The following is a 21,973-nucleotide window of genomic DNA, read 5'->3' on the forward strand; positions in this document are numbered from 1 at the left end:
AACTGCCTTAATAATGGAGCCACATAGTAGTAAGAAATGAGGTAATTTATCCAATGTAAAATAATGGCTTTATTCTATAATGGCAGGATTGAGTTTAACATAGAGATCTTAGCCAATGTAAACTAGGTACTTGCCAAATTGGTGTAGACATAAAGTTTGTCTATTCAATCCTGTCTCCAACCTGCATTTCTGGCAATAAATCAATGGTGTCGAGTGCTCACTCTCAGTACTCAAGTACAAGGTTTTCATTCACTTAAATGTGCAACTTTGGTTTCTTTGCTCTTTAGTGACTATCACCCACCCATAAGGGTAGTGGTGGCTGCATCAATGGGCTCAAACAAGAATTGAGAGGATGGCAGCGCTCATTCTGCTGTGCATGCTATGAATGAGTCAGCACCGACTCAATGGCACTTCAAAGTTTGTGACCAGGTTTAGACATGGACAGAGGAGTCACAACAGCAACTTCACCTAGTCATTAGCAAACCAAGTAGTGAGTGATAAACTGGATGGCTGTTTTTGCCTTTTCTTCTTTTAATAAACTGATTCATCAAATCACATGGCATCTTCTTAGAACATTGGATTTATGGTCCCATTCAGGCTTTATTTGTAAATTCCCCCCACCCCTTACCCCCATCAACAGTGGCATACTGGGGGGAAAGCTCACTGCCATCAAGTTGATTCTGACTCATGGTGATCCTATCCTATAGGACAGGGTAGAACTGCCCCTGTGGGTTTCCAAGTCTGCAACTCTTTATGGAAGTAGAAAACCTCATCTTTCTCCCTCGGAGCAGTTGATGGCTTTCAACCACTGTCCTCAGGATTCGCAGCCCAATGCGTCATCCTGGCACCACCATCGCTCCTATCAGTGGCAGTGTGTGGATTAATTTCTGTATCTGGCCCTTGATAACCATTGACCGTGATCTTTCTCCTCTTTTTGTGTGTCTTCAACATAGGACATGGATTTGATTGATATACTTTGGAGACAAGATATAGATCTTGGGGTAAGCCGTGAGGTATTCGACTTCAGTCAACGTCGCAAGGAATACGAGCTGGAAAAACAGAAAAAACTTGAAAAGGAAAGACAAGAACAACTCCAAAAGGAACAAGAAAAGGCATTCTTCGCTCAGCTACAACTAGATGAAGAGACAGGTGAATTCATCCCGATTCAGCCAGCCCAACACATCCAGTCAGAAACCAGTGGATCAGCCACCTACTCCCAGGTACAGAGGACTCAGTTCTTGGAAAAACCTATGGCGGGATTTTGGGGAAAGATATTATCAAAGGAATTACACATCAGGACTTGAGGCCCAGCTTGGCCTCTTAAACTTTGTCAGCTTCCCAATCTCAGCCTCCAGATCAGTTTATCACCTCCTGGGGCCACTTGCCTCATGGAGTCATTGTGGGAATTGGGAGGACATAAAATATGTATGAGCAAGCTTGTGAACCGTAGGAATGGAAGGACCAAGTGGTGGCTACGATAGTGAATGGCAGCTGGAAAGCTAGGATAAACCAAGCCAAGCCCAACTCACTGCCACCAAGTCTGTTCCAACTCATAGCAATTCTGGGAGAGAGAGAACTGCCCTGTGTGTTTCTAAGACTGCAAATCGGTACGGGAGTGAAAAGCCCCACCTTTCTGTGACAGAGGAGTTGGTGGGTTCAAACTGCTGGCCTTGCAGTTACCAACCCAATGTGTAACCCATTATGCCACCAGGACTCCTTAGAACTAGTGATAGAGATTACTTATGGTACAATGCTCCAGGCACTCGACGTAGGAGTGCAACTGATTCAACATAATCAACTATATGAATTCCGTACATTTTCCCCATTGTACCGCCAGATGAGCAGTCAAACCTCAGATAGGTTAAAAATGCCTAGGACACTCCAACAGTTGAGGCAAGGGTAGGCATGGCAGCTAGGATTTGAACCCCAGGTCTTCTGGTGTTAGTCTGTGCTCCAAATTACTACTGTACTTCATGGGTTTGTGAAGTCATTTGCTGCGCTACCTTGTAAGCTTTTTGTGCTCGCCAATCATGAACCTCTCGCTTGGCAGTAGTGCGTTTAACGTTCTTCTCCGTGTGCCTCTCTTACCCAGGTTGCTACTCACAACCCCAAACCAGATGCTTTGTACTTCGATGACTGCATGCAGCTTTTGGCAGAGACATTCCCGCTTGTAGATAACGATGAGGTATACAACATGGTTCACTGTGAACCTAGAATGAAATCTAACAGGCCCAATGTAGGTTCCATCTCTCCAGTTTTAAAAAAAAAAATGAAGGGGGTGGGGGAAACCTTATTTTCAAGGAAGCTTTTTGTCAGGGGAACCTTGCAGTTAAGACAAAAAAACAACCACCCTACACACAAAACTCAAAACCTTTACTAGTTCCTAGGCAGAAACATGGGTCAGCATAACCATGAACACATTTGTTGCAGGCACTTACATTTTTAGGCGAGTAAAGAGCAAGCTTGGTAATAAACCAATCCTTGTTCAATAAACCGATTGTCAAAACCTTATTCTAGTTATTAGACTGATTTATGTCAAATCCTGACATACTAGCATAAGCTTACCTTCAAATGCAGACTGAATCAAGTAATTTGGTAAGGACTAAATTTGGAGTCAGTAGGTAAAAATAAATTGTTTCCCGAGGCAGAAATAGGGGCCCTAAGTGTCAGTGAGTTCTGTAGATTGAAGCTGCTACCAGGTGAAGGAACCATGGTATTGCTGTGTTCACCTCACTGTTGGTAGCAGACTCAGGTAGACTGCTGACTCTTATTTGTCACTTTTAGGTTTCTTCAGCTCCATTTCAATCACTTGTTCCTGATATTCCCAGTCACGTGGAGAGTCCAGTCTTCATTGCTCCTAGTCAAACTCAGTCACCAGAAACACCTGTCCTTCAGACAACCCTTCCCCATTTAGACAACATGCTGCAGGATGTTGATCAGGTTTGGGAGGAGCTGCTATCCATTCCAGAATTACAGGTAACTAAGGTCTAATATAACGCCTTAGACTCTATTTTATACTGTCTGTAGTCATTCATTATTTATCTGGCTCCTGCTAACAGAAAGAATTGAAGGGTATTTTAAAGTTAGTCATGAGGGTGGCCCAGGATCTTACTGTGAACTTTTGTAAGTCAAATGGACGAGATATGTTGGGGATGGATCAGGTTATAAGCCTTAAGTCTGATCTAGGAACTCTGAAAATACATAGGCTTAGGTATAAAATTATAGACCAGCTTGGAGAGAAGGGGTTGGGATGGGGTGGGGTGGGGCTGGGGCTGGAGGTGGGGAGTTTGCCTGAACTCACAGTAGCTATGGATTATCAGCTATTAAATGGTTTAAAACCACCAAGTCTTGGTATAGTTACTGTACTCTGAATTTCTTTTTCATGCAGTGTCTTAATATTCAAAATGACAAGCTAGTTGAGACCAGCACAGTTGCAAGCCCAGAAACGGAACTGACAGAAATTGACAATTATCATTTTTTCCCATCGATCCCTTCAGTGGAAAAAGTAGGTGACAGCAGTCCACATTTTGTCAATGTTTTTGAAGATTTCTTTGGCAGCGTCCTACCTGCAGATGACCCCAACCAGCTGACCGTGAACTCATTAAATTCAAACACCACCACAATAAATTCTGATTTTGGTGATGAATTTTATTCTGCTTTCATAGCAGAGCCGAGTACCAGCAACAGCATGCCCCCCTCTGCCTCTTTAAGCCAGTCACTCTCTGAACTTCTAAGTGGGCCCATTGATGTTTCTGACCTGTCACTCTGTAAAGCTTTCAACCCAAACCACTCTGAAAGCACAGCAGAATTCAACGATTCTGACTCTGGCATTTCATCGAACACAAGTCCCAGCATGGCATCACCGGAACACTCAGTGGAATCTTCCACCTATGCAGATACACCTCTCGGCTTCAGTGATTCTGAAATGGAAGAGAGAGAGAGGACCCCAGACAGTGACAAGCAGAACGCTCCTAACACACAGCCGGGGCAGTTTTCTGGGGAAACAGCCCAAGCCCTGTCACCCTCGCCAGGGCACAGTGCTTCAGTGCTTGAGACCCAGGGGGAAAACACCCCCCAAAAAGAATTGCCTATAAGCCCTGGACGTCGAAAAGCCCCATTCACAAAAGACAAACACTCAAACTGCCTGGAGACCCATCTCACAAGAGATGAGCTGAAGGCAAAAGCTCTCCATATTCCATTCCCTGTAGAACAAATCATCAACCTCCCTGTGGATGACTTCAATGAAATGATGTCCAAAGAGCAATTCAATGAAGCTCAACTTGCATTAATTCGAGACATACGTAGGAGGGGTAAGAATAAAGTGGCTGCTCAGAATTGCAGGAAAAGAAAACTGGAAAATATAGTTGAACTAGAGCAAGATTTGGATCACTTAAAAGATGAAAAGGAAAAATTGCTTAAAGAAAAAGGAGAAAATGACAAAAGCCTCCACCTGCTGAAGAAACAGCTCAGCACCTTGTACTTGGAGGTGTTCAGCATGCTCCGGGATGAAGACGGGAAGCCGTACTCCCCCAGTGAGTACTCGCTGCAGCAAACTCGGGATGGCAACGTATTCCTCGTCCCCAAAAGTAAGAAGCCAGATGTTAAGAAAAAGTAGATATGGGAGGATGTGACCTTTTCGGAGCTGGTGGGTTTCTTGTTTTTGTTTTGTACTGTTATATTAAAAGCTCCTACTGTGATGTGAAATGCAGAAATACACTTTTAAAGTAACTCTATGCAAGATTATAGCCAAAACTAGTATAGGCAATATAAAACTGTCATAAGCATTAAAATAAAAGTTTCCAGTAGGTTGAATCAGTAGTTTCACTTTAACTGCAAACTTAAAGTTTCTTATTAAACCCTTTGGGCTATTCTCTGTATACGTGTAAATACTAGAAAACTTTATTTATACTATTCCTATCTCATTTGTTACATTCGTAGATTTGTATGGTGATAAGGTATCTCTATCTGGCAAAGAGAAAATTGTTGCAAACCTAACCACTGTATACTTTTTATAAATACTATATGAACACAAAAAATGATTTTTATATTAAATTGTTTAGCTCTGGCAAAACAAACACCCCATCATTTTAAAAGCTGGTTACTAATAAAGGGATATTATGACTGAATTTAATTTTTATTCATGCATTTTCTACATTAAATACATTTAACAGTTAAGACTGTTTACGTTTCCATCAGGTTTACTTGAAAATATAAACATTTTATACTAAACGTATGGTGCCATTGATGTAAGCAGACATGTCTTACAAGAACATGGTATACCTTGATAAGAACACATTCAAGAGATTCGTGTGTTGGGCACAATGGACAAAACAGAAATGGCTGCCTTCAGGGAATAGACATGTGATGTCGGAGGCGAGGGGACAACACACACACTAGTGGAATACAAGAGGATTGAGAAGGCCGATGGAAATCCTACAACTTAAATTAGGGTTGTAAATAGAATAGTAAGCACTATTGTGAGCACTGCAGACAGAATACAGCAAGTACAGAGGTTCTGCGTCCTGTTAGACATGACTACAAAGAATACGGACACGAAGTGGGTGCATAAGCAAATGTGAAGCTGGATGATGCCTGACTATCAAAAGACATAGCATCTGGAGTCTTAAAGGTTTGAAGGTAAACAAATGGCCATGTAGCTGAGAAGCAACAAAGGCCACATGGAAGAAGCACACCAGCCTATGTGATCATGAGGTGTTGAAGGGATCAGTTATCAGGCATCAAAGAACAAAAATCATTGAGGAGGGGCAGTGTGAAGAACCCAAAGGGTCGTGAGGGGGGAGACAAGCCAGTCAGGGTGCAAATGTAGCAGATGAAACATACTTTGCTCTAGTTCTTAAAATGCTTCCTTCCCGCCCCCACCCTGGCTATCATGATCCCAATTCTACCTTACAAATCTGGCTAAACCAGAGGATGTACACTGGTACTGATAGCAACGGAAAAAACTGGGAACCCAGGGCAAATGAACCCTTCTGGATCAGTGGGGAGTGACGATACTGGGAGGGTAGAGGGAAGGTGAGGTAGGAAATGGGGAACCGATCACAAGGATCTACATATAACCCCCTGAGGAATGGATACCAGAAAAGTGGGTGAAGATGCTGGACAGTATGAGACATGACAAAATAATTTGTAACTAAGGGTTGATGGTGGGGGGGGGGGGGGAGATGAAAGGGGGCAGGGAAAATTGAGCTGATATCAAGGGCTCAAGTTGAAAGCAAGTGTTTCTGAGCAACAAATGTACAAATGGTGACAAAGTGGATGTATGTATGGATTGTGTTAAGTTGTACGAGACCCCAATTAATTTTTAAAACAGATGCTAATGTAGATTTATCAAACTCAAATCAAAATCATTTGCAACTCAGTGACCCTGGGTAATTGCCGAGTATCTTTATGGAACAGCCAGCCTCCTTTCCCCAGCAGAGCAATTGGTGGGTTTGAGCCACCAGCCTTAGCCCACTGCCTAACCCAGCAGTGGTTCCTCTTGAAAATAAAAGCACAAAACAGAGTCAATGCAGAAGCAAGCAAAGGTGTAGAAAGCCGCCTTTCCTTCACCCTAGCTGATAAGGGAGATCAGGGCCAGGGCAGGGGATGAGTGCCTTAGGAGTCTGTGGACTTGCCAGGTGTCCCAAGTCAACTTTCAATTTACAGCAACCCCAGGTGACCATACTAGGCAGGAGTTCCTAAACTGCCTTCCCTAAGGTCGAGTGGGAGTGTACAGGTAATGGAAATGTTTTCAAGTTCCCTGATTTATGTGGAAAATAACCGCCATTGAATTGACTCACAAGACCCTTTTGTACTCCCCCACAATTTCAAAGGTGGTAAACTTTTTATTTAAATCATTTTTATTAGGGGCTCATATAATTTTCACAACCCGACATACATCATTTGTGCCCAGCACATTCGTACATGTTGCCATCATCATTCTCAAAACACCTTTCTACTTGAGCCATTGGTGGTAATGCTCCCAACACACACAATTCCCCCTTGATCATGTGATTAGCCATTGCATTTGTAACCCAAAAGGTAAAAACTTGAAGACCAATTGGGTGGCGTCATAGCCAATGAAATGGCAGCTCGTACCAGGTGGTAGCAGATATGGTGAGATGGCACTGTGTTCGGAGTATTCCAACATTTAAAGTGCTGAAATAAGATTTGATTGAGGGAGGGATCCCTGGTGGCATATTGGGTAGCGCTACTAACCAAAAGGTCTGCAGTATGCAGAAAGGAATAGTTTTCTACTCCTGTGAAGATTCACCACCTCAGAAACGCAGTTCTCTTATGGTCACAATGAATAGGCATCAACTCAATGGCAGAGTAGATCAAGGTGGTTCAAGTAAAAAGGCTTCTGCACCTAACTCCAGCAAGCACATTACACAGTAACCAAATCTTCACTGACGGCCAGAAAGGGGCTCCTCCCAAGTTGCCATTTAACCAATACATGCTCAATGTGCCTCTTCAGACCTGGCCATAATCCAGCATCAAGCACCTTTTCAGTCTCCAAGTCTCCCATTCCAGTCATCCTGTTACTCAAATATATAGAAAACTAATCTGGATTTTCAACATTGTGTCACTGAAGATCAGGACTTTGTCCATACCAACACTAAGGGTGTGAACCTAGTTAGGAGCCACACAGGATTTCAGGAGCCTACAATATTGTTGAAAATCAGCATGTAACTATTTAAGCAATCACATAAACATCTGCAGGCTTAGTGATGCAAATGTTTCCTTTCACTTCTTGCCATGGAGTCCCTCTGCTCCTATAGGACAGAGCAGAACTTCCCCTGCAAATCTGACAAGCTTTTGCGCAGAACACTTCCTCGAACAGCTTGGATAGTTTTGACTGACCTTGTGGTTAGCAGCCTGAAGTATCACCCACAAGGACCCTGTCTGTAACACTGAGTACTACTAACTGTACTGAATTGGTGATCTATTTCTAACTCAAGTCAAACTTTTTGTAAAAGAATTTGACTCAAAAGTTCTTAAGTGTTAGATCCAGGGATTGAAGCATGAAGATTCTGCATCCTGAGTACTTCTGGTGAAGAATTTTCTTCTCTGCAGGTTGCTGGAATGAACAGGTCCTTGAATCATTACTTTCCCAATTGAAAAACAATTCCCAACTGCTCACCCTTGGGCAGAAACTGGGATCTTAGGTCTCACACACACAAAAAAACCCCAACCCTTATCAGCTACATTCTCTGGAGCACTTGAAACCAGCTGTCTTTAAGAAGGGTGGGGATGAGCACTTGAAGCAATTCCCAATTTGTTGCAATGCCCATTCTAAAAAGGGTGTTTTGACTTTTATGATACTTGAATTTTGCTTCCTGTTTATGTAGTCCATTTCCTTAAATGTCTTTGCAAAGTCCGTACGTCCCTATTTCTAACTTGGGAAGAGGACCACACCACTGTAAGTACCATCAGGACTCCAGAAAATACCTCATTTCACTTTACAATACACACAATTTACATTGCTGCTTAATAAGACTTCAGAACTAGAAAACTTTCAGGAAAGGAACCTTAACATTTAACGGAAATTGGCCTAAGGATAAATGGTATTCAATCTGATCAACTTCAATAATAACACTGCAAATTATCCCAACATTAATTTTTGTATTAAGTCCACTGGTGTTCAATCGACATGGGGAACTGCATAATATTAAAACGTTGCTCAGCCACTCTCATTGAAGGGCATTGTTTGAAAAGCGCTACTTTGTATTTTATGCATAGAACTACTGCCACAGGAAGCCTGGCATGTAGGAACCCAATAAACTTGCTAAAGATTCTTAAAACTTGTACTTAATTTCATAATGAAATTAAGCAAAACCCATACCACATATGTGCATATACTCAATTGGGGAAAAAATTGGGAAATCAAGCTTTTTAACTACTCCCTAGTAAATATTGACATAAAAATTTAGCCCACCTCTCATCACCGAGTACTGACAAATGACAACCTATATTCATTCTCACCCCTAGCTACTAGAAACACCTGAGAATTCCCTCACCTTTGTAAACAGTGGCTGTGTAGAAATGAACGCAATAGAGCTTATTTCAAAATTTTAAAGAATTTCAAGGCTATCATTCTTGCCCCAAACACCTACTCATTTCTATACAACAGTGGTTCTCAACCTTCCTAATGCTGCCAACCCCCCCCCCCTTTCATACAGGTTCATGCTGTAGTGACTCCAACTACAAACATCGTCATTGCTACTTCCAAACTTTGCTACCGCTATGAATTGGGTAACCCAGTGACAGGGTTGTTGGCTCTCCCAAAGGGTCACGACCCGTAGGTTGAGAATAGCTGCTTTGGAATGAGATTTCTGGAATAGTATGGCTAACATCTATTCTTTCACTTTTAACTGCAACCACATGAATGCACTTCATTGCACTTAAAACTTGGAAAACACTCACATGAGCATGACTTAACATTTCAAATATTCTGTCAACCTATGTAAAAGGTGCAAACTTTTTGCAACGAGGAAAAGCTTGAGCTCTCTGCCCATGACGGGAACATGCGGTAGTTTGTTGCCCAGCTTCTAATGCTTTCGTTCTGATACAAAGGTAAATTGTTCTTTGGTGGAAAGTAGCCTTGCTCTTCAACTTCATTACTGCTAACGTTTGGAGACTCTTGTATTTAAACTACCAACATGGCTTTAATTCACTTGAAAAATGGGCCCAATTTACCTTATAAGCTACTGCCTCTCCCCACCTTTGGACTGACGTTCAATTTGTCTTAAGAATAGTTAATTTTTTAAGTCTCGACACTACTTCTACCATCTGGCATATTCAACCTTCTTCACCAATTCACTCAGTAGCCTACTCTTTTAAGATTATCAAGCAAATCATTTTCTCTAGAAGACAGGACTCAATTCCTTTTATGCAACAAATTTTGTTTTTAAAGTTTAAACCTTTAAAAATTTTTCAAGTTTGATAATGCACATTATCCTTCCATCCATGTTGACCTATACTATCCTAACAAATCCTCACTCAGAAATTGTTATCCATTCACTTGTAGTGTACTTTATACTAATACCGAAATTGTTTACATTGTAAAGCAAAACATTTATAAAATTTTAATGAAAACTTCCCTGTAAACATTTCCATTATACTACAAATGAACATTTGAATCCATTAGACCTTTGAAATCTTAAAAAGGCAGACACCAAAGTTTTAAACGGCATTTAACCATGTAAACAATCCTTAACTAACCTTTATTAGCATACTTACTCAGTAACATGACATTTTCTCCAACTCTAGATCAGTAGAAATGTCTCAAATTATATATATTTCCAAATGTTTAGAGCCTTACAAAGTGGTCCTAATCAGCACATATCAACATTTAGGACTAGACTGAATTCTAAAGCTGTAACTTTATAAACTTTATTCATTTAAAACACCACCCCCGTTTTCCCTATTTGCTGTTGCAACTGAAGGAATATTAAGAGGTAAGATTTTTCAGAAATGACAATGGAAGTCCATTTATGCATAATAATTTTATTCTAGAAAGGATGGGAAAAGCACCTTTGAACCTTAAAGGAAAATGACATACGCTGCACTGTCATGTAGTTAACTTTTTCCACATGGTGATGTGAAGTGCTATTTTCAAACAGAAATGTTATTTTCTGAGAATACACGCCATGGTAAACTATCTGCGTTTATGTAGGTATACTTGACTTGATTCAGAAACTAAGTATTTTCAAGCATTGCGCTCCCTGCCCCCAGTGTTAAACTCTTAGTGATTTGTCATGTTTAGCAAAAGTGGACCTTATGAAAATATGCAATCAACCTGAGTAATATTTATCCTTTTTTAAAATGAAACATTAGTGTAATTAGGTTTCACGGGTTCTCTTGTTAAAAATTCACCACTTAAATTTATAACCAAAGGCACACACATGAAATGAGGCCACCTGACTGATGACCATGTACATAGACGAACAATTTCAAGTTCTCCCTCAAGATGTTATCCTACAATTGGGATTGGCACCAATACTTGTGCTACCACTTTGACAATAAACCTCTCTAAAAGGGACTTGACCCTAATTAAAGTAACAAACTCCTACATTTGGGCAACAAAGGGCGGTGGCAGTACAATGAACACTCATGGCAATTGAAGGGACTTTTAAAATCCACCCATGTTCAATGGTGAGATGATTCCTAGAAAAAAAATTTCAAATGATGCAATTGGCCAATGCATCTATTGAAGAGGAACAAATTGTTTTAAAGTATGTAATACAGGTTAAATTTATAGGCAAGCAAATGGTGTCAACAGCTTTTACTGTAAGCTACAAACCTTACCCAGCCAGAAACCTTCGTATTTAAGACGGTAGGAAAGACATTCCTCATTTAGGCAAGCAGGGTTCTCATTCAACCTGCAAATCAAAAAGATTACTCTTACCTTGCTTACAAAAAATTACTCTTTAATTAGTGAAAAAAAAATTCAAATTCAGGCCTTACCTAATGCTTATTGCCCTTCCTTTCAGGTCTAAATGCTAGACCTAGAGCTGTAGCCACTATCTCATTGATGCTCCAAAAGGCGAAGGGCTCCTGCTACTTTCTTCGTTATTTCGGATGTAATAAGCAGATTAACTAGCCTTGGGAAAGTCGCTCACTATCACCAGTATCTTATGCCTCCACTTCTCTGTAGTTGAAGCTCTTGCTGCTGCCTTGTCATTCTTTATTATGCTGACTTGTCCATACTCAAATGGCTGCTGGCGTCCTGAGAGTCCTGTCTTAGGGAGTTTCCTTTGAAGCAGTGCTTAAAAGCACATCCTGGGTCCTTTACAGCTGGTTAAATCGCTCTCCTCATGGCTTACTTTTCCACTCTTCACAAGAACTAAGCTAATACAACTTATAAACAGGTCACATACACAAGCTTCACCTGCTTATAGGTTGCAAACACCAACTTAACGGATTTCAACTATTAAACTAGTTTCCAGAACAGAAAGTTTGTTAGCAATACAATTAACCTCTTGTACCATGAAGAAAGGATACTGTCAAGGTTGTGTCCAACAACTTCACAAATAAGAAAACAAAATGTTTGTCTTTCCCCCATTCCTCCAACCTTTATTATATGAATGAAAGAACTTGAGACAATTTAGCTCACTTTTAATAAAATGCTTCCCAAAGCATTTTTACCAGATCCCCAAGGTGTGTTATGAACATTGACAGTGTCCAGTTATAAAAAGGCTTTGAAGTTGATACACACTTTTAACCATTTTCTAATTATAACCTATTTATCTATGCTGTTTATTCACATATGTCCATAACAATGGAATGTTGTCTGTTACATTGATTGGTTTGTGAGTGTTCTGGAAAATTGTATTATCCGTGAAGACCGATTCCCATGCTGGCATTGCATGCACCCAAGTATTTATGCACAGAATTAGAGCAATGAGAGAGCATACTCAAACACTAACACACCCCATTCCCGTTTTTATTGCTTTTTTTTGCTTAGTACTACTTAAAACATGAATTTCTGAATTCATCGTTCAACTGTCCAAGGAAAATTAACAGCAGGGCACAAATTTAGATTTCAAATCAAATTAAGCATCACTAGCGGGCGCAAAGCAGACACATTCATTTATATATGTGATCTGAAACTCTTCTCACACCAGGGTCTTCCAAACACATGGGTAACTCATACCAACATCATTTAGGTTGTAACATACATGTGAAAGAACAAGTGTGCTCTGTGAATTTATGTGATGACTCAAATTTGAACTCAAGTCGATTTCGGGAAGTGAGAAGCTTGTACTAAGCAACCGTGCTACATTTCTGCTGCAGTAAATGCTTTCGGATGATCACACCTAGACTACACTTGATTCCATCCAGTAAAATGCAGAGTGCAAACAGGAAAGCATACCAGTCAGTGAAGGGTTCAACAATGCATGATTTTTATTCTCTTGCTCTGTGAGCTTATCAATTTTTTTAAAAAATTAAGTCATGGGAAAAAACTGAAGATTTGTTATGCCTCTTGTGCTTCAAAAAGAATGTTTGTTTTTTTTAAAAAGATAGCCACTAATGTGCTTGGGTACAGCAGTTTTAGTGGTCTGTTGCTTTAAAGTTTAAAGAATGGTTTTTAAAGTAAGAAGAACGGGTAAAAAAAAAACCACTGCTCCATTCCAGAATTTAAGCAGGGGGCAGCGACAGTTACACTCCAATAAAATTATGGCAGCAGTTCAAATGTGACCAAAGTAAATGTGTATTTTCTGAACACAGCTAAGACTCTTAGCAAGGCTAACACTAAATCATATCTGAAATACAGTTTTAAAGAAAATCCACAAAAACCAAATAGGAATTTTGAGATTTTTTTCATTGAAGGTAAATCTTAATGCTATTAAATTCACAAATATACTAATTGAAATACCCAATCCTAGTTGTTATCTAAAACACACATTGCAAACATACAAACATCTATTCTCTCCACGTGTCAGCGCCCATTCGTATCATGGTTTGGAAATGGAGAATAGATTCCCCTTAAGCTGCAAGTCAGCAGGTGTTTCTTTACAGTTAACTTTAGCAAAATTCATACAAAATAGTGATTAACAATGATCTTCTTTACTTGTTAACTCACAAGGAAACACCTTCAAAACTGCATTTTGTTAAAGTTTCTGTACTAAAATGTAGAAAAACTGAACTACACAAATATTGAAAAGTTAAAAATTCCTTAATTTTTTATTCCTGGTACCACTACCACAATTTACAGGGCAATATACCTGATGTAATGAAAAGAAAAAGAAAGACAAAGCTACAACAGATAAAAGACCTCAGGAATGTACATCTAATTGACACTACATTGCATTAATCAATAGCTGCACTTTTTGCAAACTGTGGCTATGACAGTCCTGAACAAGAAGGGTTTCCTGTTTAAGCTGCAGTAACTTTCTGACTATGGATCATCGCTCCTTCTGTGGCAGATTTTTAGAGTTCCTCTAACGCATTTGGGACGACTGTCTCAAAGTAACCTGCAGCTTTCCTGACAACTCCTCGCTCTCTCTCCTGCTAAGAACTGTAGCCTGTTGAATAATACAGGATAAAAAAATTATTACACTCAGTGAACAATTCCACAATTTTTTATCATCATAAAAAATATTGAAAAGATATACCTACCCTTTTCTTCTGAATTTTTAGAACCTTCTGCTACCATATCCACCACTTCCACCACCAGATCCATAACCACCTGGAAATAAGACAGGCGGTGTTTTTAAATCAGTTTTCACATTAGAAAAAGGTTCTGAAACTTCTGATGGTGCAAAAAACTTACCACCATAAGGACTGCCAGAGCTTCTTCCACCAAAACTACCCCCCCCTTTCATGGGTCCATAATTTGATTGCTGTTGTCCACTGTAATTTCCAAAATCATTATAGTTCCCACCACCACCATAGTTACCTGAAATTACAGAAAAGTTTATTTGTGGTTGACCCCTACACAATGGTTATTTTCAACATCCATATTAAGTCTGCATTATCTTTTGTCATTTTGGATAGCCGACTCCCACACTTCTAACACAAGCCTCCAGAGACTTGAGAACTTCCAACACCCTCCACCACAGATACTAGCAGATCTAAGGCATATATGGGAGAGGGGGAAGATACCAAAACCCAGCAGGGCTAGCAACTGCATTTCTGGTGAACACCAGCCTATTTGAGGAACATCACTATCTGGTCTGAGAGATGCTATACCCCAGCACATGTTCTTACCTCCCCCTCACTAAAAAAACAATTGTCCACATCAACATCACAACTGTCACTGACACACTGTAGCCACCCTTTCACATCAATTCTAGAGAAAATATTCCTAATCCACAAAGTGATTTTTTGTCCCCAAAGTATGAGCCAAAAGTTAAGATAGCCAAGTTTTCTATCTATAACCCCAACTCCACTCAGTTCATTCCAAACTATGTCAATCCTACACAAGAGCTATCCCAGTTTCCCAGGCTGTAATCTTTACAAGAGCAAACTGGCATGTCTTTCTCCTACAGCACAGTTGGTTTTATCTACCAACCTCCAGTCAGCAGCCACGTGGCAAACTACTTTGTCACCAAACGACTAAGGTATATAGAATGACTCGACAGAAAGCATTTGAATCTCAAGTAATGCCATACTTACACAACTTTACCAAGTGGCACAACTTACTATATGGAGTATCCAAACAATTCTCAGTTCCTCCTTGTCCAGATTTAAAGTACTTAGATTTAAATATTCTTAAGTCATAAATTTAACAACTTAATGTCAAATATTAAAAATGGCAAGCTGTCCACCACTAGGAATGAATATTTTACTCGTAACAAATAACTTAATTACCAAACACCTGATTATATTTTCTAAAATTAGTGCATAGAATTTGATCAAATATTAACTTTTAATATACATCCATCCCAAACGTTAAACATTAAGAACTTGTGAATAGCTTACCACCGCCAAAATTTCCTCCTTCATTGTAGCCATCATATCCTCCACCTCCACCATATCCACCACCTTGGTTTCCATATCCTGGTCCTCCACCACCATAGCCCCCTCTACTGCTATAACCGGGACCTCCGCCATAGTTGCCACCTAGAAAAATAGAGGTCATACACAAACATTATACATGCAGTCTGATAACACCTGATTAAACTGGGCTGGTAAGACTACAAATGCTTTAAATGTCTTTTCATATCACAATGAAAAAAGTTATTCTTACACTAGGAAAAAATACCCCCGTCCCAAGACAATACATAACTGCTAATTCCTCAAACTGTTTATCAATAAAGCAATTGCCATCAAGAGAGAACTCAAGGTAATTCCAAGTGTATTCATTAGGGGTATAACTGGTTCGTAATGTGAATGGCAGACTTCCCAGATCAAGCAGCACTTTTCTGTGTTACCATGCAGTTAGCTACAATCCCCAGCCTTTCCTTTAGTGGTTGGAGTTACTCTACTTTCACAGGCAATCCAAACTGTTGCTGTCCAGGACAATAGACAAAAACATTGCTTCTACTAAGTTCTTAGGTTTCAAGCTGCCAACATTCTGGTTGACAGGCAAGCATCTAACCACTGCATTGCCAAGACTCATTTCTCTGAACCAGACCCAAACTCACTTGCTGTCCACTTGATTCCAATTCTAAAGAACCCCATATAATAGACCTGCCCCAGAGTCTCTAAATCTTTCCAGAAACAGCTCTCCAATGGAGCTTTACACTGCCAAGCTTTGAGTTAGCAACTGAGTCCCCTTAAATCAACCAGGTACTCCTAATTATAGTCAATAAGGACCACCCCCACCCCAAACAAAACTAAACCCACTGCCAACCCTCTATCTCATTTCCAAGGCTCTAAATCTTCACTGGAGCAGATTTCCTCATCTTTCTTCCTTGGAGCAGCTGCTAGGTTTGAACCACTGCCATTAGCCAACAGCACCCCGGGGCTGCTTCAAGAAAGACTAGCTAATGTCAAACTTCCCAGGGGGAAAAGCCTTTTTTGTTTGTAATTAAACGATATTTTAAAGGCAGGTTTTAACATCAAAATATCACTAAAGTGAGATTAAGTGTAAACAATGATAGGTTACAGAAACAAGCATCAACTTAAAAAACTTACCATCACCTCCAAATCCATTATAACCACCATCACCTCCTCCATAACTCCCTCTGCTGCCACCACCTCCACCACCATAGCCTCCTGCGGAACAGTAAAGACAGTAAACATTATAAAATCAAACTCACCAATCATCTTAGGTACTCAAGTCCTTGATAACACCATAATCACCATACCTCTTCCACCAAAGTTCCCACCACGGCCAAAGTTCCCTCCACCACCTCCAAAGTTTCCTCCACGACCCATGAAGTTGCCCGATCCACCTCCACGACCTTTAAACAGAGAACCACTTTTTAGACTCTTAAAAGCACCACATTTAAAAAATCCATTTTGTGCCCCATGCTTCTGTGGGCCTACTCACCTCTCTGTGATCCAGCAGACTGCATCTCTTGTTTGGAAAGAGCCTTTTTCACTTCACAATTATGCCCATTAATAGTGTGGTATTTCTGAACTAAAAAATTTTTTAATCAAACAAGTTATTATGTTGTTTGAGAAATCACACAAATGATTCCCTTTAGCACAGTGTAATTAACTCATTAAAACACCATCAAAAATAGTCACTAAGCACAAGGGCTTATTTTGGAATATTAAAAGCATACATGGCTGGACCCAAGTGGCTACACATATGCAACTACTTTGTAAAAACTGAACTCTTACTACTGTATGTGCTGGCATGCACACTACACAATCACAAGCAACTCAGCAATACAATATTGATCAAGAAGCCATTTCTGCCACATTTCCAATAAATTGCTACTTACCAACAATTTTATCAACTGTATCATGATCATCAAAAGTTACAAAGGCAAATCCTCTCTTTTTCCCACTCTGCCTGTCCTCCATGACTTCTATGGTTTCAATCTTGCCATACTTTTCAAAGTAGTCTCTCAAGTTATATTCTTCTGTGTCTTCTTTTATACCACCAACAAAAATTTTCTTCACTGTTAAATGGGCACCAGGCTTTATAGAATCCTACAGAATTAAAAAGCATTAAGTCAAAAGGCCTATTTGGACAACCATTTCAACCATTACAGATTGTTACTAAAGTACCTCTCTGGACACAGCTCTCTTTGGTTCCACTACACGCCCATCAACCTTGTGTGGCCGTGCACACATTGCTGCATCCACCTCCTCAACACAGGAGTAAGTCACAAAACCAAAACCCCTGGAACGTTTTGTTTGGGGGTCTCTCATCACCTACAAAATAAAGAGTTCAAAGCATTGAAACACACCGCAGGTCACTTACTAGCTGCCCAAGGTATTTTCATTCTTTTAGCAACTTACCACACAATCTGTGAGTGTGCCCCATTTCTCAAAATGTTCTCTTAAACTATCATCTGTAGTTTCAAAGCTCAGACCACCAATAAACAGTTTTCGCAACTGCTCAGGTTCCTTTGGATCATGACCCTGAGGAAAAGAAGCAAAGTCTTAATATATCCCATCATTTCTCAGCCTAACGCCCAGTCTCATTAACGGAAAACAGCATGTCAACATTAAATTTCTCTAACATTTACACTTTGCCCAGTTAAAAAATGTAGTAGAAACAGTAACTGACAAAGTTAGGTAAAGAAACTAAATAGTACCAACAACCTTATCCAAATGTTAACATCACTTTCAATGAAATTGCAATCTAATGCTTCCAGAAGACAATTCTCATTGTCGTTTAACCAAAAGTTAGTGTCTTGGGGTAAATTACTTTTCAAAGTTGTTTATAAGGCTACTTTCTAAGAAACAAATGTAACAAAGCAGTGAGTGCCCTAACCATTCTTTCATATCCCTTTTTTAGTCTACATTCCACCAAGCTCTAAATAACAAATCTAAAATTACAAGTAAATAGCAAATTTAGAGTTCACTAGTTTTAGGCAAAGGAGAATTATTAAAACAGGTATTACTTGGGCTCAAGAAAAGGCCAAACCTATACTTCCTCGCAGGCAAAAAATCCCCATTACTTATTTGATAACTTTCTGTTCCAGTTTCCTGCAAAAATCATCATTTTATACTTTTCTCATATGGCAACAATTTCAGATACAACACATTTTCACTGAGCACATTGGGCTTACATAAGACTTGCCATTTTAACCAGAAGACACAGTAAATTGAGATTTGTCTTAAATACTCTAGATGTGGCCTGAATTATCTAATCAAAAGTTTTAAATTACACAAGCTGCCATTTAGAGCATGCATTAAGATCTTTTTCATCCAAAGGCTTTAAATAAACGGGCTCACAGTCTAATGTCTTCCTACTGTATCTTCTAGAAGTAGAGATGTTAAGGCATTTATTTAACCGAAGAAAATCACGCTAGAAAAAAAGTTATAGGGTTAATAGCCTACAGCATGGTTAATTTCATCCTCGCAAGTTAAACTGATTACATTCACAAGTGTCTGAATTCTAACCCGTGACCTTACGCACAAAAATGGTTTAAATCCACATAAAATCATCATCACCATTATGAGAATTTCAACTGTGGTTGCGGTTTTCCAAACAAAAACTCGGGAGACTACAACCAGAGCCGAATCAACAGTGAAGCACGAGGACACGTGGAGATAACATTTTTAAGTTCCTCATTCCCATCTACATTCAAAGGAGGAGTATTTAACCCAAATTGCAATTTGTAAATTATTCTAAGAACGGTAGGGTCACTAAGTCTTTTTTTTTTACAGGAGCAAACTTTCTCAAAAGCCTCATTTTCAACTGGGTACTACTCAGAAATGAACGGGTCGGGGAATTTAAGGACTCCTCCAAGCTGCTGATAAATCTCTTCGGGCCTGGAAACAAGCCGGCAGAACTTGGGCGAAATCCCTAGGCTTACAGCCCGGGAGCCATTTTGCGGCGCTTTCGGCCGAGCCGCCTACTTCTTCCCTCCAATCCCGCGCGCTTCCTGCCGGCGGCGGAGCGAGGCGGCGGCCATTGCGGGCCAATGCGCCATTTCGTAACGCGGCAGCGGATCAATGTCAATGTGGCCGCCGCCCGCCCGCCCGCTCGCCCGGATGTGCCTGCTCGTCCCCTCCCCTCCCCCACCGCCTCCTCCCAACCGCTCCCGCCGAGGCCCGCCATGCTGCCCTCGGCCTACGATCCGGGGCCGCGCGGTCGGCGGGCCGATTTCCCGTCCGAGGCGCCCAGAGCCACGCCAAGCCTTCGCGGAGTCGCCTGCCGCGGCCTAAAGAGAAGACGAGGCAAACGAGGGACCCCGGGGCGGCCTCCGAGGCCCGCTCCCCTCCCCCCCCACCGCCGTCTCCGCGCCGAGCGCGGGACGGCCGACCCCGTCCACCCGGCCTCCCCACTCCCACCGAGCCAGGCCCCCCCACGCCGGCCACTACCCAACATCCCCCCGCTCGCCTCCTAATACCTCCTCCCCCCGGCGGCGGCGGCGACGGCCGGAGTCGGGCTGGGGGCGACCGGGCGGCGGTTTTACCTCCATTTTGAGACCGGACTCGCCTCTTCCAACTCGAGTTCAATATGAGACCGAGAGGAAGAGGCGGGGCCAGTCGTCACGTGACGCACTTTCCGCGCGCCGCCGGCCTGACGGAGGAGGGGCGAGCTGAGAAAGAGGCGGGGCTAAGCAGGCGCGAAGAGGGACTGGCTGAGCGGGTTGGCGGGCGGGCGGAGGGCGCGCGGCGGGTCGCGGGAGCGCGCACACCTCCCCGGCGTCCGGGGCGGCACCGCCCTTGCTGCGGTTCGCGCCGAGCGGCTGCCCGGACGTCAGCTCGAGCGCAGCCAATGGCGAGCGCCCACGTCGGGACCACGCCGCGTGACTGCGCGTCACCCGAGCGAGAGGCCTTTCCTTTCTTCTCGCGCCTCTTCCCCTCCCCCCGCAGGCCGCGGGGTCCCTTTCTCCTCATTCTTTACCCCCGGTTCCGCCATAAAATGAAAGCCACGGGCTCTCCTTTCCTGTACCGTGAGGCCACAAGAACTCTTCCTCAGGCCCATTTCTAGGACTGCCGTGCCTAGCTACCGGCCCGTATTTAAAATCCCTGCAGTTCCCACCCGGTGAATTATGGCCACCTTGGGAACGCTAGGAAACCCTGCTGCCGACTCTTTCCCTCAGAACGAGCTGAGGCAGAACTGGTCGAGGTCCCCTCAGTAGGGACTCGCCGATCGCAAGAAATCTGTCAGCACTGTTTGCTAACGCTTTTCCACTTCCTGTTGGGAGACCTTGTGCTTCTGTTCCACTGGATACATTTTAAGGAACTGAGATCAAGAAGCAGGGTCGCCAGATCTGCTACTGTTTTGCGAGTTATTTTTCTTCCATGTGATCATTGGTGTTCAATCGCAACATAATGAACAGAGTGAATTAAAAACTTAAAAACAGGAGATGGGATGGGAAAAACGGGGATGGGATTAGCTGCTCTCCCAAAAGCACAAGTGCATATTCAGTCCCGAAACAAAAATGGCTGATGAAAATAAACACACTAGACAAATATCCCTACCCAGCTAGAAGCTGCTTTTCATTTTAATTTAGGAATCCATGTAAGAAACTTTTAGAATGGGCTTGGCCTTCTGGCAAAGTTTGAAATGATAACCAATTATATTGTCAATTCTTTGGAACAAAAAAAATTTACATTAACAAATGGGGCGGAGTCTGAGAAAAGAGAGGGCAACAAGAAGAATTTGTTGATGTTTATCTAACATTCCTCCAGGGGGACGGGATTGAATTTGGCAAATATGAACAAAAGATACTCTGTTCTGGGACAAAAAGCCACCGCCAGACCTAAATGCTACTTGGGAGAAACAACCTTTCATTCTACCTAGTCTTCTCTTGCTCTAGTTCACAACTGAATTTTAAGGTATTTAAACAACTGATTGAGAAAACTGGAAAATTTTATATTCTTAGGAGCTTGTTAATATATCAAGGTTTTCTGATAGATTATTCTGATGCATTTTGATGACTATGAAACAATCTTGGGAAATTGATCAACACTGGGTTCATAGGAAAATTGCAAAATCAGGGACTTTAAGGAGATGGTAAAATAAAATTTCTAAATTATCAGGGGTTCATGAGGGAGGGGGAGCGGGAGGGAGGGGGGGAAATGAGGAGCTGATATCAAAGGCTTAAGTGGAGAGCTATGTTTTGAGAATGAATGTACAAATGTGCTTCACACAATGGATGGATGTATGGATTGTGGTAAGAGTTGTATGAGCCCCCAATAAAATGATTTTAAAAAGAAAGAAGATGGTAACCGGGAACGTATTACAAGCATTTACATATAACTGCCTCCCTGGGGGACAGACAGCAGAAAAGTGGGTGAAGGGACATGTCTGACAATGTGAACCTATGTATGACAAAATAATAATTTTTGAATTATGAAGGGTTCATGTGGGAGTGGGGAGTGGGGAGGAAGGGGAAAAATGAGCTGATATTAAGAGCTCAAGTAGAAAGCAAATGTTTTG

At 41.5% G+C, this 21,973-nt stretch overlaps 2 protein-coding genes across 10 annotated transcripts in view; one reads left to right on the plus strand and one right to left on the minus strand.

The window, feature by feature from the left end:
* Nucleotides 1-5,131, plus strand: part of NFE2L2 (NFE2 like bZIP transcription factor 2) — a 35,442-nt gene extending 30,311 nt beyond the window's left edge. For 2 of the 3 annotated variants that reach the window (XM_075528850.1, XM_075528851.1), the window contains exons 2-5: nucleotides 954-1,220; nucleotides 2,093-2,185; nucleotides 2,785-2,976; nucleotides 3,389-5,131. In XM_075528850.1, the coding sequence (XP_075384965.1) occupies nucleotides 954-1,220; nucleotides 2,093-2,185; nucleotides 2,785-2,976; nucleotides 3,389-4,615 (1,779 nt within the window). In that variant the 3' untranslated portion in view covers nucleotides 4,616-5,131. Of the gene's footprint in view, nucleotides 1-953; nucleotides 1,221-2,092; nucleotides 2,186-2,784; nucleotides 2,977-3,388 lie in introns of those variants that run through there. The other variant, XM_075528852.1, reaches the window with a different exon arrangement.
* HNRNPA3 (heterogeneous nuclear ribonucleoprotein A3) lies at nucleotides 3,748-20,109 on the minus strand. Of its 7 annotated transcripts, none has more exons than XR_012779344.1 (13): nucleotides 19,932-20,090; nucleotides 17,869-17,991; nucleotides 17,635-17,781; nucleotides 17,346-17,556; nucleotides 16,946-17,035; nucleotides 16,761-16,856; nucleotides 16,588-16,668; nucleotides 15,430-15,570; nucleotides 14,279-14,404; nucleotides 14,125-14,194; nucleotides 11,470-14,030; nucleotides 11,311-11,384; nucleotides 3,748-8,080 (listed from the first exon to the last, which is right to left on the minus strand). XR_012779344.1 is itself a non-coding variant. In XM_075528853.1 (11 exons), the coding sequence occupies exons 1-10, from the start codon at nucleotides 20,001-20,003 to the stop codon at nucleotides 14,142-14,144; spliced, it is 1,140 nt and encodes a 379-aa protein (XP_075384968.1). In that variant the 5' UTR covers nucleotides 20,004-20,090; the 3' UTR covers nucleotides 3,748-11,384; nucleotides 14,125-14,141. The 7 variants fall into 7 exon arrangements, 1 of the variants encoding a protein (XP_075384968.1); XR_012779343.1 differs by having other exon boundaries at nucleotides 3,748-11,169; XR_012779347.1 differs by having other exon boundaries at nucleotides 3,748-11,384; nucleotides 19,998-20,109.
* Nucleotides 20,110-21,973: the final 1,864 nt, after the last annotated feature.

The sequence above is a fragment of the Tenrec ecaudatus genome, chromosome 13 (assembly GCF_050624435.1).
Source record: "Tenrec ecaudatus isolate mTenEca1 chromosome 13, mTenEca1.hap1, whole genome shotgun sequence".
Lineage (NCBI taxonomy): Eukaryota > Metazoa > Chordata > Mammalia > Afrosoricida > Tenrecidae > Tenrec > Tenrec ecaudatus.

Bases quoted from the DNA above. Each gene is read 5' to 3' on its own strand.
- HNRNPA3 (XM_075528853.1), bottom strand. From the start codon at position 20,003: ATGGAGGTAAAACCGCCGCCCGGTCGCCCCCAGCCCGACTCCGGCCGT. The intron at 17,782-17,868 runs GTAAGTTGCTAA...TTTATTTTGTAG, and splicing joins GCACACTCACAGATTGTGTG to GTGATGAGAGACCCCCAAAC. The intron at 17,036-17,345 runs GTAAGTAGCAAT...AAAATTTTTTAG, and splicing joins TACAGTTGATAAAATTGTTG to TTCAGAAATACCACACTATT.